The following is a 17,661-nucleotide window of genomic DNA, read 5'->3' on the forward strand; positions in this document are numbered from 1 at the left end:
AGCTATGACCAGTCCTGCTCATGTGTACCACTTGCTACTATATGTATGCAAAGCATGGATGTATGAATGATTAAAGGCTACGTTCACACTGCAGGTCTTAACGCTCAATTCCGATTTTTTGATCAAATCCGATTTTTTTGTCTGCTTGTTCACACTACAAATAAAATGTGACAGCAAACTAGTGTGAACCCTCAAAGCAGCCCGCATGCGCAAAAGAAGACATCACACACAATGCGCTCTGTTTAGACCCAGACCAAACAATATTGTTTGACTGATGGCCCTTAATGTAAAGACTTTGGCTTTGATGCGCTTTCGCCTGCAGTGTGAATGTAGCCTTACTTTAATATTCAGGGGCCATTTGTTTGTTTGCTTCGCTTTTGTCTCTGTTTCAATTGAATATTAAATCCTGCATAACATTTTTGTACCATTTATCTCCACCTTTTGTTTGCCATTTATTAAAAGATAAATTAAATTAAATATTCAACCTCCCCACTCGTGTGTTTGTGCCTCTGTACATTCTGCTGATCCAAACAGCAGCTGCCCACTATTACTCCGAGTGATTTCAGCCTCTGCCAGCTGGACTCACATCTTTTTTAAACAACGAGCAATGAACACTCCCCTGAGAGCAATGATGTGTGTGTGTGTGTGTGTGTGTGTGTGTGTGTGTGTGTGTGTGTGTTTCTGGCTCTTAGTATTGCCCCTTTGAAATGTGAGTAATTTGAGTGACCAAACATAAGGTTCACTGAGCCTCGAGCAGGTTGCCTTTCTTCATCCACCCATTAATTAAAGCTTTGCTTTATTTCAATGCTGAGTTGCTTTCTGACTTAGGGCAGGAAGCAATGATGTAATGCGGCACTACTCATGGATTCTTTATATTTTATTACTTTCACATTCTTCAGGGCTTATGCCACCTGTTTTTCACCATGTCACACATTTAATATTGATCTCCAGCAAAATGCCTCTGAGCCTGAGAGAAAACAAAGACTAAAATTCTGTTCTGCCAATTACTGCCATACTTTGAAAAGCTTTCGTGCCATGTGTGCTTGCTGATAAGAGCAGCTACATGGGTTAAGCACAACACATTTGTTTGTGCAAAGAGACATATTTGTTTATATTTCTCAGAAACAGTAGCTCATGTATTCGGATGGATATGCTAATCAAGCATCACAATCAATATTTGAATATTCTTGTGCGTTCAGTGTTTTGTTCCGTGACCAATTTTTTAGTTGAGGGCTAAGCTACAACAAACAGCCTACAAATCTAATTTATTTATCTGTCCAAGCTCACCACACAGAATCGACTTCACAGCAGCTGACTGTGCAGCCACCAATACCACCACTTCACATCCTCCAAGCCCGACTGATAGAAATAATCCTAAGCCACAACCGAGGACTTCACATGAAAGCTTTTTCCATTATGACGCGCAAACTGTGTGATTTGTTCGACTCCTTCTCGTGTGTTTGTGTGTAATATAAGCTCCTTGGTGCTGCTTTGCAGTGGAAGCTGTCAGGATTAACACCTGTGCAACACATTTCGAGCTGTGTGACGTGCTGTCACAAACACTTGCACGTGCCAGGCTTGTCCTTTCTGTTCAAGTGTGGTTCTGGTTTATGGCAGCACGATGATCAAAGCCAGAGTTGGTTTTGCTTCTGTGTCAAAGATCAACCTCTCTCATGAATAAATCAACAAGACTGCTGAAAACTCCCCAAAACATTAACATCGTGGTGTGATGACGTGCATCAGACCACAGCTGCTGAGGCATTAGATGCGAAACGAGGACAACCACTGAGACCTACAGCTTGTTTCTCCTCTTTTGTTATCTTTTGATTTCCCTTTCTGAGACACGGGGACTCTGATGCATCTCCCCAAACATAATGGAAAAAATAGAATAATCTCAGGAGGATTTAAACAGGAGACTTGCTCCCGTTAATAAGAGACACTATTTGCAAAGGATAATCCCTTAGATTATTTCACAGCACCCAGGCTACTACAAAGCCAGACTAATCCATACTGGAATTTAAACATCCACTACATCCAGCAATAAAGCAACATGCTTTCTGAGGTTAAAGTATCATCACTGCCCATCCCCTAAATTTATGCCACGAATACCCGAACCCTGACAAATGGCACTTTTCGTTGTGAAAAGCAGGCCAGGCAGACATTAATTTCTTCTCCTCCTTTAATAATAGCCAAGAAAATGAGGAGTTGATTCATCGAGATAAACATACTGTGGAGCTTACCCAGAGGCTGAATGCCATTAAACTATTGTTTGAGAAGAGGGTAAAATGAGACGACATAATTAGTTATTAGTCATCAGTTAAACCTCAAACCATGTGAAAATAAACGATGGAAATAAAACATTTATGCATTTCCATCGTCATATATTCATTTAATAAAGGTTAGTTTGTTTAGAATGCACTTTGTCACAAAACAGCTCTAGCGTGTCCGCTGTAAAAAACAAAAAACAATTAAGATACACGTGGAAAATATACGTAAAGAGAGATGAATCCTGTAACACCAAAAGAAAATTCATCCACCCTGGGACTGTTGCAGAACGTCTCCAAGCCTCTGCATATGATGTCGATGTTAAATTGTAATGTTGTGATTGTCATGTCTTTTCTGTCTTTTATTTAAATGAACTTATATAAAAAGAAGGTCACCCAGAGAACCCCTCCTCAGACGACTGTCCAGATTTTAAGTTTTAAAGAAATTCTGCTTTACAGTTTTTATGTATTCTAGGAGACAAACAATTCAGTGCTCTCAGGAAATGTGAGATGGATATTTGGCATATTGGTAAGTTACCATAAGTAAAGACAACATGCTGGCACCTTGACTCTGTATTACATCACTTCTAAATGTGGAATATTTGTGCACCACTATAGCTCAAACACCTGACTGGAGTCTGCAAGTACATAACCTCTGCTTGCCTTCATAATCAATCACACATTAGCAGTTTGGTAATGTTTGCTGCTACCACTCACTCCTAAGTGACTCGCCACACAGGATATACTCACTTGCCAGCAGCGTAGACCTCCGCTGTGTCAAACAGATTGATGCCATTTTCATAGGCCAGAGTCATCAGCTGCTCTGCCATCTGTTGAGAGAACAGGGGAGAAGGAACAGAGAGGGGAAATGATGGGGTGAGACCACTGATGTGAGGTGTTAGTAAATTTTAATTATGAAGCTGGCTTCACAGGACTAGAGTCTGCCTGTTGACTCTGTCAGAAAAGTAAAAATAGGCTTCTTGAGCAACCTAGGATATCTCAGATCATATGGAGGGTTTCCATTCCAAAGCTTTGATGGATAGAAGCTGACAAAATGCATCTGCTCTCACCTCATCTGTTATCTGTCCACCAAACGTCACCCATGTTCCTAAAGGGAATGACAGAGAAGTGGGGTCAGAGAATTAGTACACAAACATGCAAGTAGAATAAGAACCTTTTTGTTCTTTCTGACATACTTAAACTCAATTTTTTCACACTCTGTTTAATAACACTTTCTCTCTGTATAGAGAACAGGTTTTATATTGGCCTCCCCGGTCTGTCATACTGAGTCTACAGCACGCACAAACAGTTTGTCTTGTGATCTTACCTAATCCAAGGCAGGATACCCGCAAGCCCGACTTCCCGAGGTTTCTGTCAAAACAGAGGAAAATACATTAAAACTAATGCCGCACTGAGGTGGCAGTGATTTATGATCTTTTGTCCTCAGGCGGTGGCTGTGACCAGCACAGTCTTTCAGGAATGACTGTTTGAAAAACAAAATAAACAAAAAACCCTATCGAGCTTCACTAGAGTTCTCTCATCTTTAGGTTGTTGCTGCAGTGGAGTGACAGAAGCTGGAAAGAACAAGACTTTGTATGGATCTGTAACTTGCCCGAATGAATGTGAGAGTGAATGAATAGTGGTATTGTAAAGCGCTTTGAGGGGTCCCGAAAAGCGCTATATAAATGCAATCCATTATTATTATTATAACATAGTGCAGCACTGACACATGTTGAGGGGATGGCTAACGAAGCACATCAACGTATGAGCTGACAATGAGAAGGTGTTTGTGCTCACCAAAATGTCGGGGGGGGGGGGAAATCAGAGACAGGAAGTGAGTATTAAGCAGTCCCACCATGACATCCACTGAAATTTCTCACAGCACACCAGGATCCCTCAGCCGCCATCTGACTAAAATCCCCTGCAGCAATGCGGAAGCTTGACTACACACAACAACTTGCTCCTAAAGCTGGCGTCTCTGAGCTAATCACAGTCCAGACAGACCCCTCTGCTTGACAATCACAGCTTTGGTTAGGTCTTTAGCTTGTGCAAGCTTTTGCTTGTGCAAGCTTTTAAAGTTTTCTAATATGCCTGTGGTTCCTCAGTATCATAACAGATTTGTTATGAGCACTGTTATATAATCATTTCACAAGGAAATCAAACCATCTCTTCTGGTCTGCAAAAACCTGACGACTACAATATTTTATTACTTCAGAGTTTTCTGATCTAAGACATTAAAAATACAAAACCAAACGTGCTGCTTCTGGTCAAACACCTTCACGAGATAATCTGGCAGTGTAAAAAAGATAAAAGAAATGTGGCAGAGATGATGTAACGTGTGCAGGAGTCAACGTAAGTATGTGGGAGGCTATCTAATATATTTTTATAAGACTGGCTGTATAGAAGAGCTGAAATGAAAAAGGGGTAGAGAGGGAGACAAAGGTGTGCATGTGTGTAGATGTGCGTTTTATATGGCTGCTTGTAACAAGTGGGACTGTGCATGCATGTGAGTGGGTGTTCTGTGAAGCACTGATAAAATTGCTGCAGTAACTAACAACACACTTTCTTCAATGTGTTCTTAACACCAAGTTCAGAAACAGAGACTAAAGCTGCTGAAACCTCATTGTTATCGTACATTATCTAAGTCAGTTACTGTACACTTGTTTAGCACATAAACAAAAACAAAACAATTAAGCTTAAGGATTTACCTTTCATGCTCACTACCATCCAACAATATTGGCTCGACTTCTGGGTCAGTAAACCAACATAGATGCTCATGGAGTCTATTTATTTCTATTCTTTGGTTTCTGAGAAAAGCTCAATTTTCTAAGCCATCAAATGTTTGGGTGAGCTCAAACAACACTGAAAATTCAGTTTGTGTATTTTGCCGTTTGTGTTCCACTTGTTTCTACGAAGAGCCTCATTAAAATGATCCGTTTGGGTCAGTGAAGTCTGGCAGTCGTGTTACACTGTAAATCAGAGAGCAAGATGACATCACATATAGGAGCCTCCTGCTTTATAAACAAACAAAGTTTGTCATGAGGGAGAAGAGAGCGTGATCTAATGAGTCCATGTGTCCTAACGCTGCATCGCAGTACAAGTCTACTGTGGCAAACCACTGGAGCCCATCAACAATTAACTGCCTCTTAATTGCATGAGTAAAACTGCCCCTCGGGACGCTGCTGTGCGGCATCACAGAGATAACCAACACCAAGAGCAGTTTCCTGACTGAAACTGTCAGTGGAGCATGTTTGCTCCAGAGTATTTAATGATTTTAGAGTTCACAACTATATTAAGAAAATGAGATGCAAAGTAAACATTTCCATCAGGTGCATTAAAGCGTATTACAAAGCAAAGTTTTCTGTCTTAACTGTCACATGAGCACGCTAAAACATGAATACTGCACAGTGGATGTGAATGTACAAAAAGAGAGGAGTAAAAGAATAACCGTTCCATCATTGTCATTGTTAGGATGTACCTTTGTCAGCACACTGTTCTCTTCAATATTTTACTGGAGTGGCCTTGAATACTGCATTGTGCATTTCGGCAACAATCCTCCACCAGGGCCTGCAGGTACGCAGGAGTCAAGTTCCTGCTGAGCCTCAGCATACATGAACCGCAGCAGTGAAGTCATCCATCTCACAGCCTCCTCAATAATGAGGGAGACAGGTACAGTACAGGACCGTAACAACACTGTAGCCACACGGACAAAGCCAGAAAGGACCCACCGAATCGGACAGATGTGAAGTATGCGCAAAGCCCAAGTGGAAAGGGGAAGGTTTTTCACTGTGTCACACTTTGTGTGATTAAACAGGGCCTGGAGTCTGTTTAGAGTTTGTTTACACACGTGTTACACAACACATTAGCGTGATACAAAACCTGGATGAGAATGTTAATCACTGCAGATATTTTTCCTTTCAATTTATAGGTTAATTTTAAGTCAGAGAGATCTCCTGGACCACCCCTGACTCTTTTTGTTGTGTATTAATTATTTAAATAGTAATTTGCAGATTACTGACTCACTATGCAGCAACACAACAAAAATATAGCTGAAAAAAACCATCTTCAATCACAAAACAAGCAGCAGACACTATGGCTTCCAATAGCACCATCTTATTTTGTGTGTTCATTGCATGAATTAAATAAATAAAAAGATAATTATCTGTCACGTTACTGTAGCTTTGCTTGTCAAAAGGAGTCACACATTTTCTATCTGCCAAGGCTTAAATGGGTAACTTCCCATAAATAACACAGTCCCATCTAATAATTTCCCTGAACACAAGTTTTCTAGAGGTCCCACTGGGGCAATTAATACAATTTTATACATCAATATTATTTAACATGTTATGCAGTGGCATCTATCAGCTTAAGAATTAAGCTGACACTACAGACAGAGATGTCCTGCGATACAGAGCAGGGCATGCAACCCTTAGGCCTTTTAAAGTCAGATTTGATAACATCATATCAGCCATATACACTGATGAAACAAAACATTAAGTCCACCCCCTGCCTATTTGTCCTTTGTATGTAGTAAAACATCTCCTGGCTCTGCAGAAGCCTCTAAAGGTGCCCTGTGTTATCTGGCAACCAAGATGCAGATGCAGACCCAAGTCCTGTAAGTTGTGCTTTGTAAATGCCACAGATTTGATTTGTTCCAGCACATCCTGCAACACTGTGGTGCCGGTTTATGGGTTATCCTGCTCAGACTAAGACTAAGTCCTGTACTGTTTCGCCTTCATGAGATACAGAATATTACAAAACATACTATGAAAAAAAGCTGTACTCTTACCAAATAATACATCTGCTCACACTGCTCACCACTGTTAGAGCTGATCTAAGGTGGGAAAATTACATAACAAAATCAAAGGGAAAACTTGGGTGAGCAAAAAGTAGAGCTGGTGGCATCCAATATCAGAAATTAATCTCAGCAGAATCTCCAGATTCAACGCACAACGATTTCTCACACAGCTATGATGCTATAGGGAGTGCAGAATTATTAGGCAAATGAGTATTTTGTCCACATCATCCTCTTCATGCATGTTGTCTTACTCCAAGCTGTATAGGCTCGAAAGCCTACTACCAATTAAGCATATTAGGTGATGTGCATCTCTGTAATGAGAAGGGGTGTGGTCTAATGACATCAACACCCTATATCAGGTGTGCATAATTATTAGGCAACGTCCTTTCCTTTGGCAAAATGGGTCAAAAGAAGGACTTGACAGGCTCAGAAAAGTCAAAAATAGTGAGATATCTTGCAGAGGGATGCAGCAGTCTCATAATTGCAAAGCTTCTGAAGCGTGATCATCGAACAATCAAGCGTTTCATTCAAAATAGTCAACAGGGTCGCAAGAAGCGTGTGGAAAAACCAAGGCGCCAAATAACTGCCCATGAACTGAGAAAAGTCAAGCGTGCAGCTGCCAAGATGCCACTTGCCACCAGTTTGGCCATATTTCAGAGCTGCAACATCACTGGAGTGCCCAAAAGCACAAGGTGTGCAATACTCAGAGACATGGCCAAGGTAAGAAAGGCTGAAAGACGACCACCACCGAACAAGACACACAAGCTGAAACGTCAAGACTGGGCCAAGAAATATCTCAAGACTGGTTTTTCTAAGGTTTTATGGACTGATGAAATGAGAGTGAGTCTTGATGGGCCAGATGGATGGGCCCGTGGCTGGATTGGTAAAGGGCAGAGAGCTCCAGTCCGACTCAGACGCCAGCAAGGTGGAGGTGGAGTACTGGTTTGGGCTGGTATCATCAAAGATGAGCTTGTGGGGCCTTTTCGGGTTGAGGATGGAGTCAAGCTCAACTCCCAGTCCTACTGCCAGTTTCTGGAAGACACCTTCAAGCAGTGGTACAGGAAGAAGTCTGCATCCTTCAAGAAAAACATGATTTTCATGCAGGACAATGCTCCATCACACGCGTCCAAGTACTCCACAGCGTGGCTGGCAAGAAAGGGTATAAAAGAAGAAAAACTAATGACATGGCCACCTTGTTCACCTGATCTGAACCCCATTGAGAACCTGTGGTCCATCAACAAATGTGAGATTTACAAGGAGGGAAAACAGTACACCTCTCTGAACAGTGTCTGGGAGGCTGTGGTTGCTGCTGCACGCAATGTTGATGGTGAACAGATCAAAACACTGACAGAATCCATGGATGGCAGGCTTTTGAGTGTCCTTGCAAAGAAAGGTGGCTATATTGGTCGCTGATTTGTTTTTGTTTTGTTTTTGAATGTCAGAAATGTATATTTGTGAATGTGGAGATGTTATATTGGTTTCACTGGTAAAAATAAATGATTGAAATGGGTATATATTTGTTTTTTGTTAAGTTGCCTAATAATTATGCACAGTAATAGTCACCTGCACACACAGATATCCCCCTAAAATAGCTAAAACTAAAAACAAACTAAAAACTACTTCCAAAAACATTCAGCTTTGATATTAATGAGTTTTTTGGGTTCATTGAGAACATGGTTGTTGTTCAATAATAAAATTATTCCTCAAAAATACAACTTGCCTAATAATTCTGCACTCCCTGTAGCTAGTTTTTTTTCTGCCTTATTAAGAGTGTCTTTGCAGTATTTTTCTTGTTTACGTTGGCTAAACAGCCCCCTACCAACAAGAAAGAAAAAAGCTGTGCTATTTTTGGCCCTCTCCACTGCTCACTGTTTTTATGTGCGTATGTGTATGCATCCCATCTGCCCTCCACAAAGCAGTCAAACTATGTGAAACACTTGATCCCAGATTAGTTCTGCTAAACCCAGTTAGCCAGGAGACCATTTACCAATTAAATCAGCAAGAGATCAGGCAGAGAACTCCACTGCCTTAAAAGAAACTGATCAAAAACACAATTCTCAAGATTTGAGTTGTTAATGAGCTCTACATATTGATGTACTGATATGATAATGTGGTACAACACATACAATTCTTATTTAATGCATGGATCCTACTGTAACTGTGTGCTTTAGATTTACTAGCATAGTTGAGAGTGATGAATGAGGAAACAAGGTCACAGAGCTGCAAAGATTAATGTGTTGAGAGCTATGCCAACTGAGTAGAACTATTAATACAACCTCATCTGTGGCTTCAACTTCAAAAGAAAGCACACACTGAATGCCACCAGCTCGCACTGGCTGCAGGTGGTTTTTCTCCTCCATTCAAGTCTATGTGACAATTGGAGGGAGGAAGGGGGGGCTTTAAGGGCACTCATTACGCTCATTTGCAACTGCATATTTTTATTCATGGATTCCACTAGTCTACTAGTGTAAATTTGCATGACTCACACTTGTAACTACGTGTATTCATTAAGGTAGAGTTATCCACCTTCAATAATACTCACTGTCTGGGCCCAACTATTACTGCTGCTGCTGAGAGACACACCAATGAACTATAACAGTCAAAACAACAAAGAATAACAAATGCTTTAACCTACCAACTATGTTGGCCATAAGTGGACCTTTTTAAAAAACAAAACAAAAAAAAAAAAAAAAAAAAAACTCTTACCGTAACTCATTCATTTCCCTTTCTATACATGTAAAATGGCTCTCCCTCATCTACTTCACCACTAGGCGAGACGTGGAGATAACCTTGTCGTCTGCAAATACAATTGGAGGATGAGGATGGTGCAATTTCATTTCAGCAGGAGCAGATAAACAGGGAGCCAAGGTCGTAGCTTAGGCGCCGCGTGAGAGAAAGCATGTGAATGTTTAGGCTTTGTATGATAAGGTGGAGGCACCAGAGGCTATAAAAGTTTGAGCAATGCTCCACCATTTTGAGATTTTGAGGCTGTCTGCATCAGTGTCCATCTCCCACGTGTGTGATCATTAAATCATCGTTTGACTCAACCCGACCGGACCAGTGTTGTTATTGTGGTTTTTTCTCTTGTCTCCATCCCCAATATTTTGAACCTTAACAGTAGCCAAACCTTTGTTTGCGTCGCAATTGTGTGCAAGAAACATCTAAGTCAAAACTGTCATATGCAGAGATGCTAACATAGCAAACTATCACAAACCTGAGCAACCTTCAGGGTTCCTAGATCTCACAGGGTGAGAGTCAGGATACACCCTGGACGGGTTGCCAGTCTGTTGCAGGCCCAACAGATACAGAGAAGCATTCACCCTCATACATACGGCCAATTTAGAATCATCAGTCAAACCATATCTTTGGAGGAAGCTAGAGTAACTGGAGAAAACCCATAACCTGTTATGCAGCACTGTTAACCACTGCACCACAGTGGTTTCGCTTGCACGTGCAGGTAATAAACAAAGAGAGGAACAGGATGGAGGACTTTGGTTTGCCAAAAAATTTACACTACCATTATCTGCTTTGTATGAGCTGAAGTATACAGCATGTTAAGCCTAATTATCAAATTACCTCAGGATTCACCTTACTGGTATGAAACATGAAAATGTTCAGTCCTTTGTTGTGCACTTCCTACACCCTGAGGATTTGTTCATTGCTGCTAGCAGGATGACCTTTCTTGGAACAAAACAAAAAAAACAAAACAGTGTTGCTCCAGAAAAAAGCCAAAGATGGATTTGTGAGGGAGAGTTTTGACTGCAGGCGGGTGGATTTAAGAAAAAAAAAAAAAAAAAAAAAAATTAACATAAATATTCTGACATTTTAGCCAATATGCTAAATCTATTTTTGATCTTAAGGAAAATGAGAAAATCAACATCAAACTTCTCATAGGTGTCTCTTATAATGAAGCTAAAAAGCTTAGCACAGCACTCAATTTCCCCACGCTCTCTAAAAGCATGCACATTTTTTAAATATAGGCACCATGAAGCAGACAACAGTAGAGATCTACGTTACAAATCTCAATCTTTGACCTATCACTCTATCACGTAACTTTTTAATAACCACCTTACCGTAAGCATAACCTTCCATCTACATGCAAAAACACATATACAACAGGTCAGGATAGACGTCCCAGCTAAATATGAATTTAAGTCTTCATACAACAGTACAATGAGTGGTGCAATACTTGAGTATTTACTATCCATGCGTGTGGCCAAGGCAAAATTAGTGTGTTCAAGAAAATATAAGAAGATTTATGACATTAACTGCAACCAACACGGGGTTTCCTCCAACTGTCAAAAATGCAATTTGTTTTTAGGTTGAAGTTGCAATTTTATTATATTATGCCATTTTTATGGAGTTAACTTCCTTTGTTGAATGTATTCTGTTTAACACTGTATTCTGTTTGCTTGTAGTGCCGTGTTTGTCAGCAGCCTGAGAAGATGTCAAATTTGATTTAATATTGTGCATAGAAAACATCTACACACCACAGCCAAAAACACAGAGCCAGTGGCAGTGAAGCACTTTAAGACAGCTGTCAATGGCAGTTTATTTTCTTCTTGGACCTAAACAGATTGTTGGCTCAGAGGGTTTTCCCAAGGCTGAATTTGTTTTCATCCAACTCAGGCATTTTCAGAGGTTCTTGTCTGGGGATAAATCTGCCCGTGCCTACAGGAATGGAAACTCTTCTGCTTTGTGCTGGAGAGTAGCAAATGGGAGCTTAGCAGAACCTGCGGGGTATTCCAAGTCCAAGCAATGGTTCATACTGTATACTGTGTTTTTAATATCATACTAAGCTGTACTCAGAACCAATATTGGTCTGATACCAGCTGCGATTCTGGGATTAGATATCAGTGAAGAAAAAGCATAATCCAAAACAACCCATTATCCCAAATTACAGCATAGCGTAGACGAGTAACAAAAGTCTCTTTAATCACAGCTGATCCTTGGAAAAAGTTGCCATGATTGGTTTCACAGCTGATATGTGAGCTCAGTCATTGACAAATGCATGATTAACAGATTCGTTGTTTAAGAGAGGGGAAACAATGGTATTAGGTATCACCAGATACTCAAGTGTAGCAGTATCGGCCTTTGAGCCATCCCCGAATTTAACATTTTAACATTTGTTAAAAGTAATAACTTCTCAACTTAACCTAAGATAAATCACAAACACACCTACAACAATTATTTGATAAATCGATGATTAAAAGATGTCTCACAGACAATCGGTCCCGTTTTGAGAACTAAAAGCCTAAATTCTGTTGTTGCAGCTACAACACTGTTTCTCGAGGAGTTGAAACGTGTAAATGCAAATTCAGCTGGCACTGCATTAAAACTGACAATCTGCATTGGAAATCACTACTTTGGCTCAGGAATCACTCTGAAACCCATTATCTGTGAACAAAGTTTGTCAATGTGTCATCAAATGCAAAACTCAACAGGTGGAAAGCATTTGATCAAAATATTATTATTATTTGCTTTAAATTATGTATTCTAACTATAATGCATAGTTCAAAAACAGCAACCATTAATGAGCAGGGGTTCATTAATGCATTTGGCATAGTGAACTTGAACATCTGTGAAGGCACCAACAATGCAGAATGACATACATTTTGGAGCTATAAGTGTTTCAACAACAACTTGTGGACAAATGAATCTGGGTGCCAAACTGGCCTGTAACCCACAGTAATTTTTTCAAACATTATAACATACGGTGCTTAACAAATTTATTAGACCACCACCCATTTAACACACAATTAACAGTAATACAGTGACCAAAATCACTTTTTATGTTTCTGTAATGGTTAATCTACCAGTATGCACAAGGTCTTCAACTTTAAATTACATCTTTAATGCTAAAATATAATTATTGTTGTTATCCAAGAATTTTCACATTTACCATTTTCCATAAGAGCAAGAGGGGAAAAAAAGGAAAAACAATGTTTTAATTAGGATGCCAAATTGCATTCATTTCCTTGCATTCCTGAACAGAAACATTAATTTTAGAGGTTTTCTGACTTCTCAGAGAAATCAAACATGAATAAAGTTTGACATTTAATTAATAAATAATTACATAATTTGTAGTTTTAAACAAGTTTTTGAACAGGCAGAATAAACATCTGTATTCCAAAAATTAGCACACAGTTCTAATCAGTTTCCACACAAGAGGAAGTCAAACTGTGCCACAAATGTTTTTTTCTGAAGTGTGCCACTGACATCTGACTCAAAGTGAGCATATAAAGATAAATATGATGGTTTTCTTTGTAACAATGGCTCATTTTTTAAACTTCACTTGTATAGCTTAGACGTCTATGACTGTAAACTGAATATGTTCGGGTTTTAAATGTGGAAAACTGACATATTTTTCACAAATTTGACATTTTACAGAAGCAAAAGAGATGAATCATTAATGTAAACAAATGACTGTCAAACTGTAATCAGAGGTTTTAAAAACACACTGGTAAAAGATGTTGCTGATAAGAAGGAGATTACACTGGGTGCTGTGTCAATTAGGAGCAGGCACATACCATCTGGTTAATTTAAAAAAAAAAAAAAAAAAAAAATGTTGAGGTTAAATATTCATAATACACATGACTAAGCATCATGCTGGGTAAGCTAAAGCTCTAGCTTTGTGCTGTACTGGATCCTCATATTTGAAATACTTTTGTTTGGTTGTTTGTTTGTTTTTACATATTACATAAGATGCAGTTCAAATGTTTCTAATCCAGAACACGAGATTAAATGCCGTTTCACTGCCACGGCAAGTCCGTTGATTTTTAATTTGGAAATATAAACCGTCTCCTTACTGTATCCACACTAACAGCCAGCTATGGAAGCTAATCTATAATCTTAAAAACACTATGTACATACTGAATATAATCACACTTTTTACTAAATCTGTATTATACTATGCCCTACAGTTATGCTTAACCTTTCAGGCTAAAAAAAAAATAATACAATGAAAGGAGTTATAAAAATCACTGCAAACATACTTCAGGAAACCGTAGAAGACATCCACACTTTAATGCTAATCTATTCTGTTGCACACTACCTCTTCTTGGCAGTGTACACCAGAATTAATAAATCTAAGCTATTTCTAGTGCATTTATGAAAATAATATGCAGAGAAAATGAGTGGAGCTAGGACACGCACACAGAGGCTCTAATTAAACTCTATCAGTGAGGCAAATAAAGAGCAGCTTACATGAAGACACGCTTACAGATACATAGGCTAAATATCTTACAACAAACCCCCCACCGCCCAAGCTTACTCACTCTCCTGTGCACCGATACAGTCAAAACCTTGGTACATACACTGAAATGTGAGAGTACATCAATAAATGAACCATGCCACTCTTTGGCAGTTTCTCCCCACATGCCCAGAGCAAACAGATGGCGAATGTTCTGTACACATTTAAGATGGTACCTAAGTGGCTACTGTGGCCTCGAATCTGTACTGTGGATTATGCTTAGTATTTACTTCAGAGTAGCCAAACTGTACTGCTGCATGTTTGTTCTGTTCAACCACCACGGCTTATTTATGATTCATATTTTAAGGGGGAGTGCAGGCTGTGGAAAGCTGGTTCCCTGATGACGAGAGCCCTCAGAAGGCAGGAAAACGTCCCAGCAGGCTCCCACACTCACGACGCCCCAAATCTCACACCCACAGCTTTTGTCACCCGAGCCGTAGCGATGCATGGTGTGGTATTTGTGTAGTGAAATAGTGAAAAAAAGAAACACTCATACTCATTATTCTTAAAAACAAAAAACAAATCCTTACACAGACTAAAATGTTGCCAGAAACGAGCACCGCGGATGCATCTTCAATCTTACAGTCACAGCTAATAACATTAAAGCTGTATGGTGATAATTAGTGTGTAAATGTTTCATTTTCAGAACTCGGAAAATTGACACTCGACTCACATTTCGCTTTTTGTAACAGTATCTCTGCCATCTGCTACATTAAGTGACTTCAAGGTGCACTAAACAAAGACACCCCCCAGGCTTCCAGGCTCCAAGCTTTTTCTTTTTTCCATTATCGATAATGACAATTTCACACAACGCAATTGTGGGATTTAAATGCCATTCGCTTACACAACACTGCCAGTAGTTATTTACTTTGGCTGGGATTCACTGTCAACTTTACAACTAAACCTCCAGACGTGCGAGGAATCCTACTGACAGTTTGGGCTAAGGCGAATTACTTGTAGATTTACACCAGGGGAGGAGATGAGTCAGCTCTGATTTACATGGCCTATGCAGTAAACGACACCGAGTGCAACACAGCATAAGTGTTTTGTAGCTGATGCGGACTGTGGCAAAGAACAAAGAGCATGCTTAGAAATATATCTCTCTAGAGCGCAACGGTTTAAGATGAATTCTTACAGTTTGACTGCACAAAGCACAAAAATGGCAGCCCAGCGGAAAAGCGATACGTTCAGAAACCCATTTACCTCAGCATTACTTTGCAGCAGTTTATTTGCAACATAGTGGGATGTAAAACTATCTCTTTTGAAGGCGAGTCAGCCAGGGTTTGGGTGACTGAGTGAGGAGCTGATAGTGGACTGTGAATGGCAGGGATCTTATGGGATTGACTCTCCACCTGCACTGCCTGCCCAGTCTCACAGATATTCTTCCATTCCTCGAGAAGAACTACTTTACATAATCACAAGCCATTTTGTGTGCGGCATTAATTCAGTCCTGACTGAAGGCATTTAATCATTCCTTAGAAGAGGTGCAGGCTCTCACAGTCCCGCCTGATTATTTTAACCAGACAGACAAAGTGTCTCATTTCAGAACTACAGGCAGCACAATAAAACCGCTGCAATCCCTCCATCCCGGAGGAAGGAGACGCTCACTTTGATGATTTTCTTGGCCTTGTGGGGAGAGGTCACTCCTCAACCTGCATCCCTGCCCACAAACAAATACCGTCTTGGTCCAAAGTTGCCATTCAAGGAAACGAGAGGACAGCATGCAAATGAAGCTAATGTGAATTTCACACTGCTATTCTGCAGTGAGGATACTCGGGGAAGTTTTCTTGGGTGGATAAGGCAGCTTTAACTGTATTCTTTTTGGGCCACAGTTATAAAACCACCAACCTCTTCAGCTGTCAAATCAGCATAATGAAAAATTCAATCTTCCTTTAACAGAGAGGAGAAAATGCTTAAGGATAAAAAGCAAAATGCAAGGCCATGTTAAAGGGCTTACAAGCTTCACCTCCAAGAGGCATGTTTCAAAGTGACATGAGCACAGATCACTCCAGCCAACTGTACTTCCTCGTGGGCAAAGGGCCTACACCAGCATTAACCTTAGCAATCTCCCTTTCTTGCTTTCACTCTCTTCCTTCCTTCCCTTTCAGTCGCATCTCTTCAAAACAAAACCACAAACACTATGCTGTAGCCTCAGTCCATGATTCTTTGAGCCTCATGCTACATTTAGACCTGCATTACCTTCAGTTTACATCAGATATGGGTCTGGTTCACAAACACCGAGCCTGTTATGTAGTTTGGACTACAATGAGGAAGACAAGAACACAAACAGCCACTGGCCCCCTGAGCTGAAAATGATTTTACTCATTCACTGTCATTAGCCTCAATAATGACGCCAAGACGACGAGGCTGCCGCTAGCAAATTAGATGCAAAGGATTGTGATGTGGCTTCTGAAAACAGTACTGAGGATAGATGTGTTGCCTCCAAACAGCTCTCCATGTTGTCAGTCAACAATCACACTTCACATTTCTTAATGAAAATGTAAACTGACTGACACAACATTACCTTCAGTTTTTCTTGCCTTTAGATTTGAGCTTCAAAATGTTATTATACTAATAAAATGATCAGAATTGAAAAATATGTTCTTGATAGGGTATTGTTTACTTTCCTATATTGTCCTGCAAAAATCAAACATCCACGTATCGTATCAAACGTGGCTTGAGTCAAAAAAAGTATTTGACTAAATTTTTAATCACTGTACCTAAAAAAAAAAAAACATTTAAAAAGAGAAAGTATACCTTAGCAACACAAGACTACAAACATGAAGAAAGTACATTAGTCGGTGCTTATATATAGCAGACAACAGCAACTTGCTATTTAAAATGGATAAAATGTTTCTTTAAATTTTCATACGGCTCTTAAATTTTCTTGCTTTTTCTTGCAGGCCTTTTAAATAAACTTATCAACCTTTGATCATCTTTGAGTCACATGTGGGAAAATATACAGAGAGAGTCATTACTGAAAAATAAGACTGAATCAACTGTCCTATGCAAAGTGGATCCACTGCATTAATGACCAGATTGCTGCAGTGCATGATGCGCTGCACCTCACGGTGCTGAAAAGAAAGGTGAACTGCTTTTTCTCACTGATGCATGCAGAATTCTTTGTTCTGTACTATGGTTCAATTTGCAATTCACTCTTTTACCCTCAGTGCTTCAATATGCATTTAAAGCAATTCCACATTTACTATTATTCTGCTGCTTTTTCAGCCCTTTTGTCAAAGCTGGACTAATCTGAACGTTTCACTGCACATGTAGAACACATTTGCATTTTAATTTAAAGGCATTTCCAAAGGAAAACCTTTGCTTAAATGGTAAGTATGTCCTGT

General features: G+C 39.8%; 1 protein-coding gene across 5 annotated transcripts in view; it reads right to left on the minus strand.

Moving 5' to 3' along the window:
• kcnab2a (potassium voltage-gated channel subfamily A regulatory beta subunit 2a) overlaps window positions 1-17,661 on the minus strand; it is a 101,352-nt gene that overhangs the window by 21,604 nt on the left and 62,087 nt on the right. For all 5 annotated transcript variants that reach the window (XM_086292661.1, XM_086292659.1, XM_086292660.1 and 2 more), the window contains 3 exons: window positions 3,592-3,635; window positions 3,335-3,372; window positions 3,015-3,094 (listed from right to left, as the gene is read on the minus strand). In XM_086292661.1, coding sequence (XP_086148787.1) covers window positions 3,015-3,094; window positions 3,335-3,372; window positions 3,592-3,635 — 162 coding nt within the window. The remainder of the gene's footprint in view (window positions 1-3,014; window positions 3,095-3,334; window positions 3,373-3,591; window positions 3,636-17,661) is intronic.

Source organism: Aulonocara sp. 'chitande type north' Nkhata Bay, linkage group LG5 (genome assembly GCF_057382095.1).
Source record: "Aulonocara sp. 'chitande type north' Nkhata Bay isolate Kocher_YH1m ecotype deep benthic linkage group LG5, A_spYH_male_GT1.1, whole genome shotgun sequence".
NCBI classification, from domain to species: Eukaryota; Metazoa; Chordata; class Actinopteri; order Cichliformes; family Cichlidae; genus Aulonocara; species Aulonocara sp. 'chitande type north' Nkhata Bay.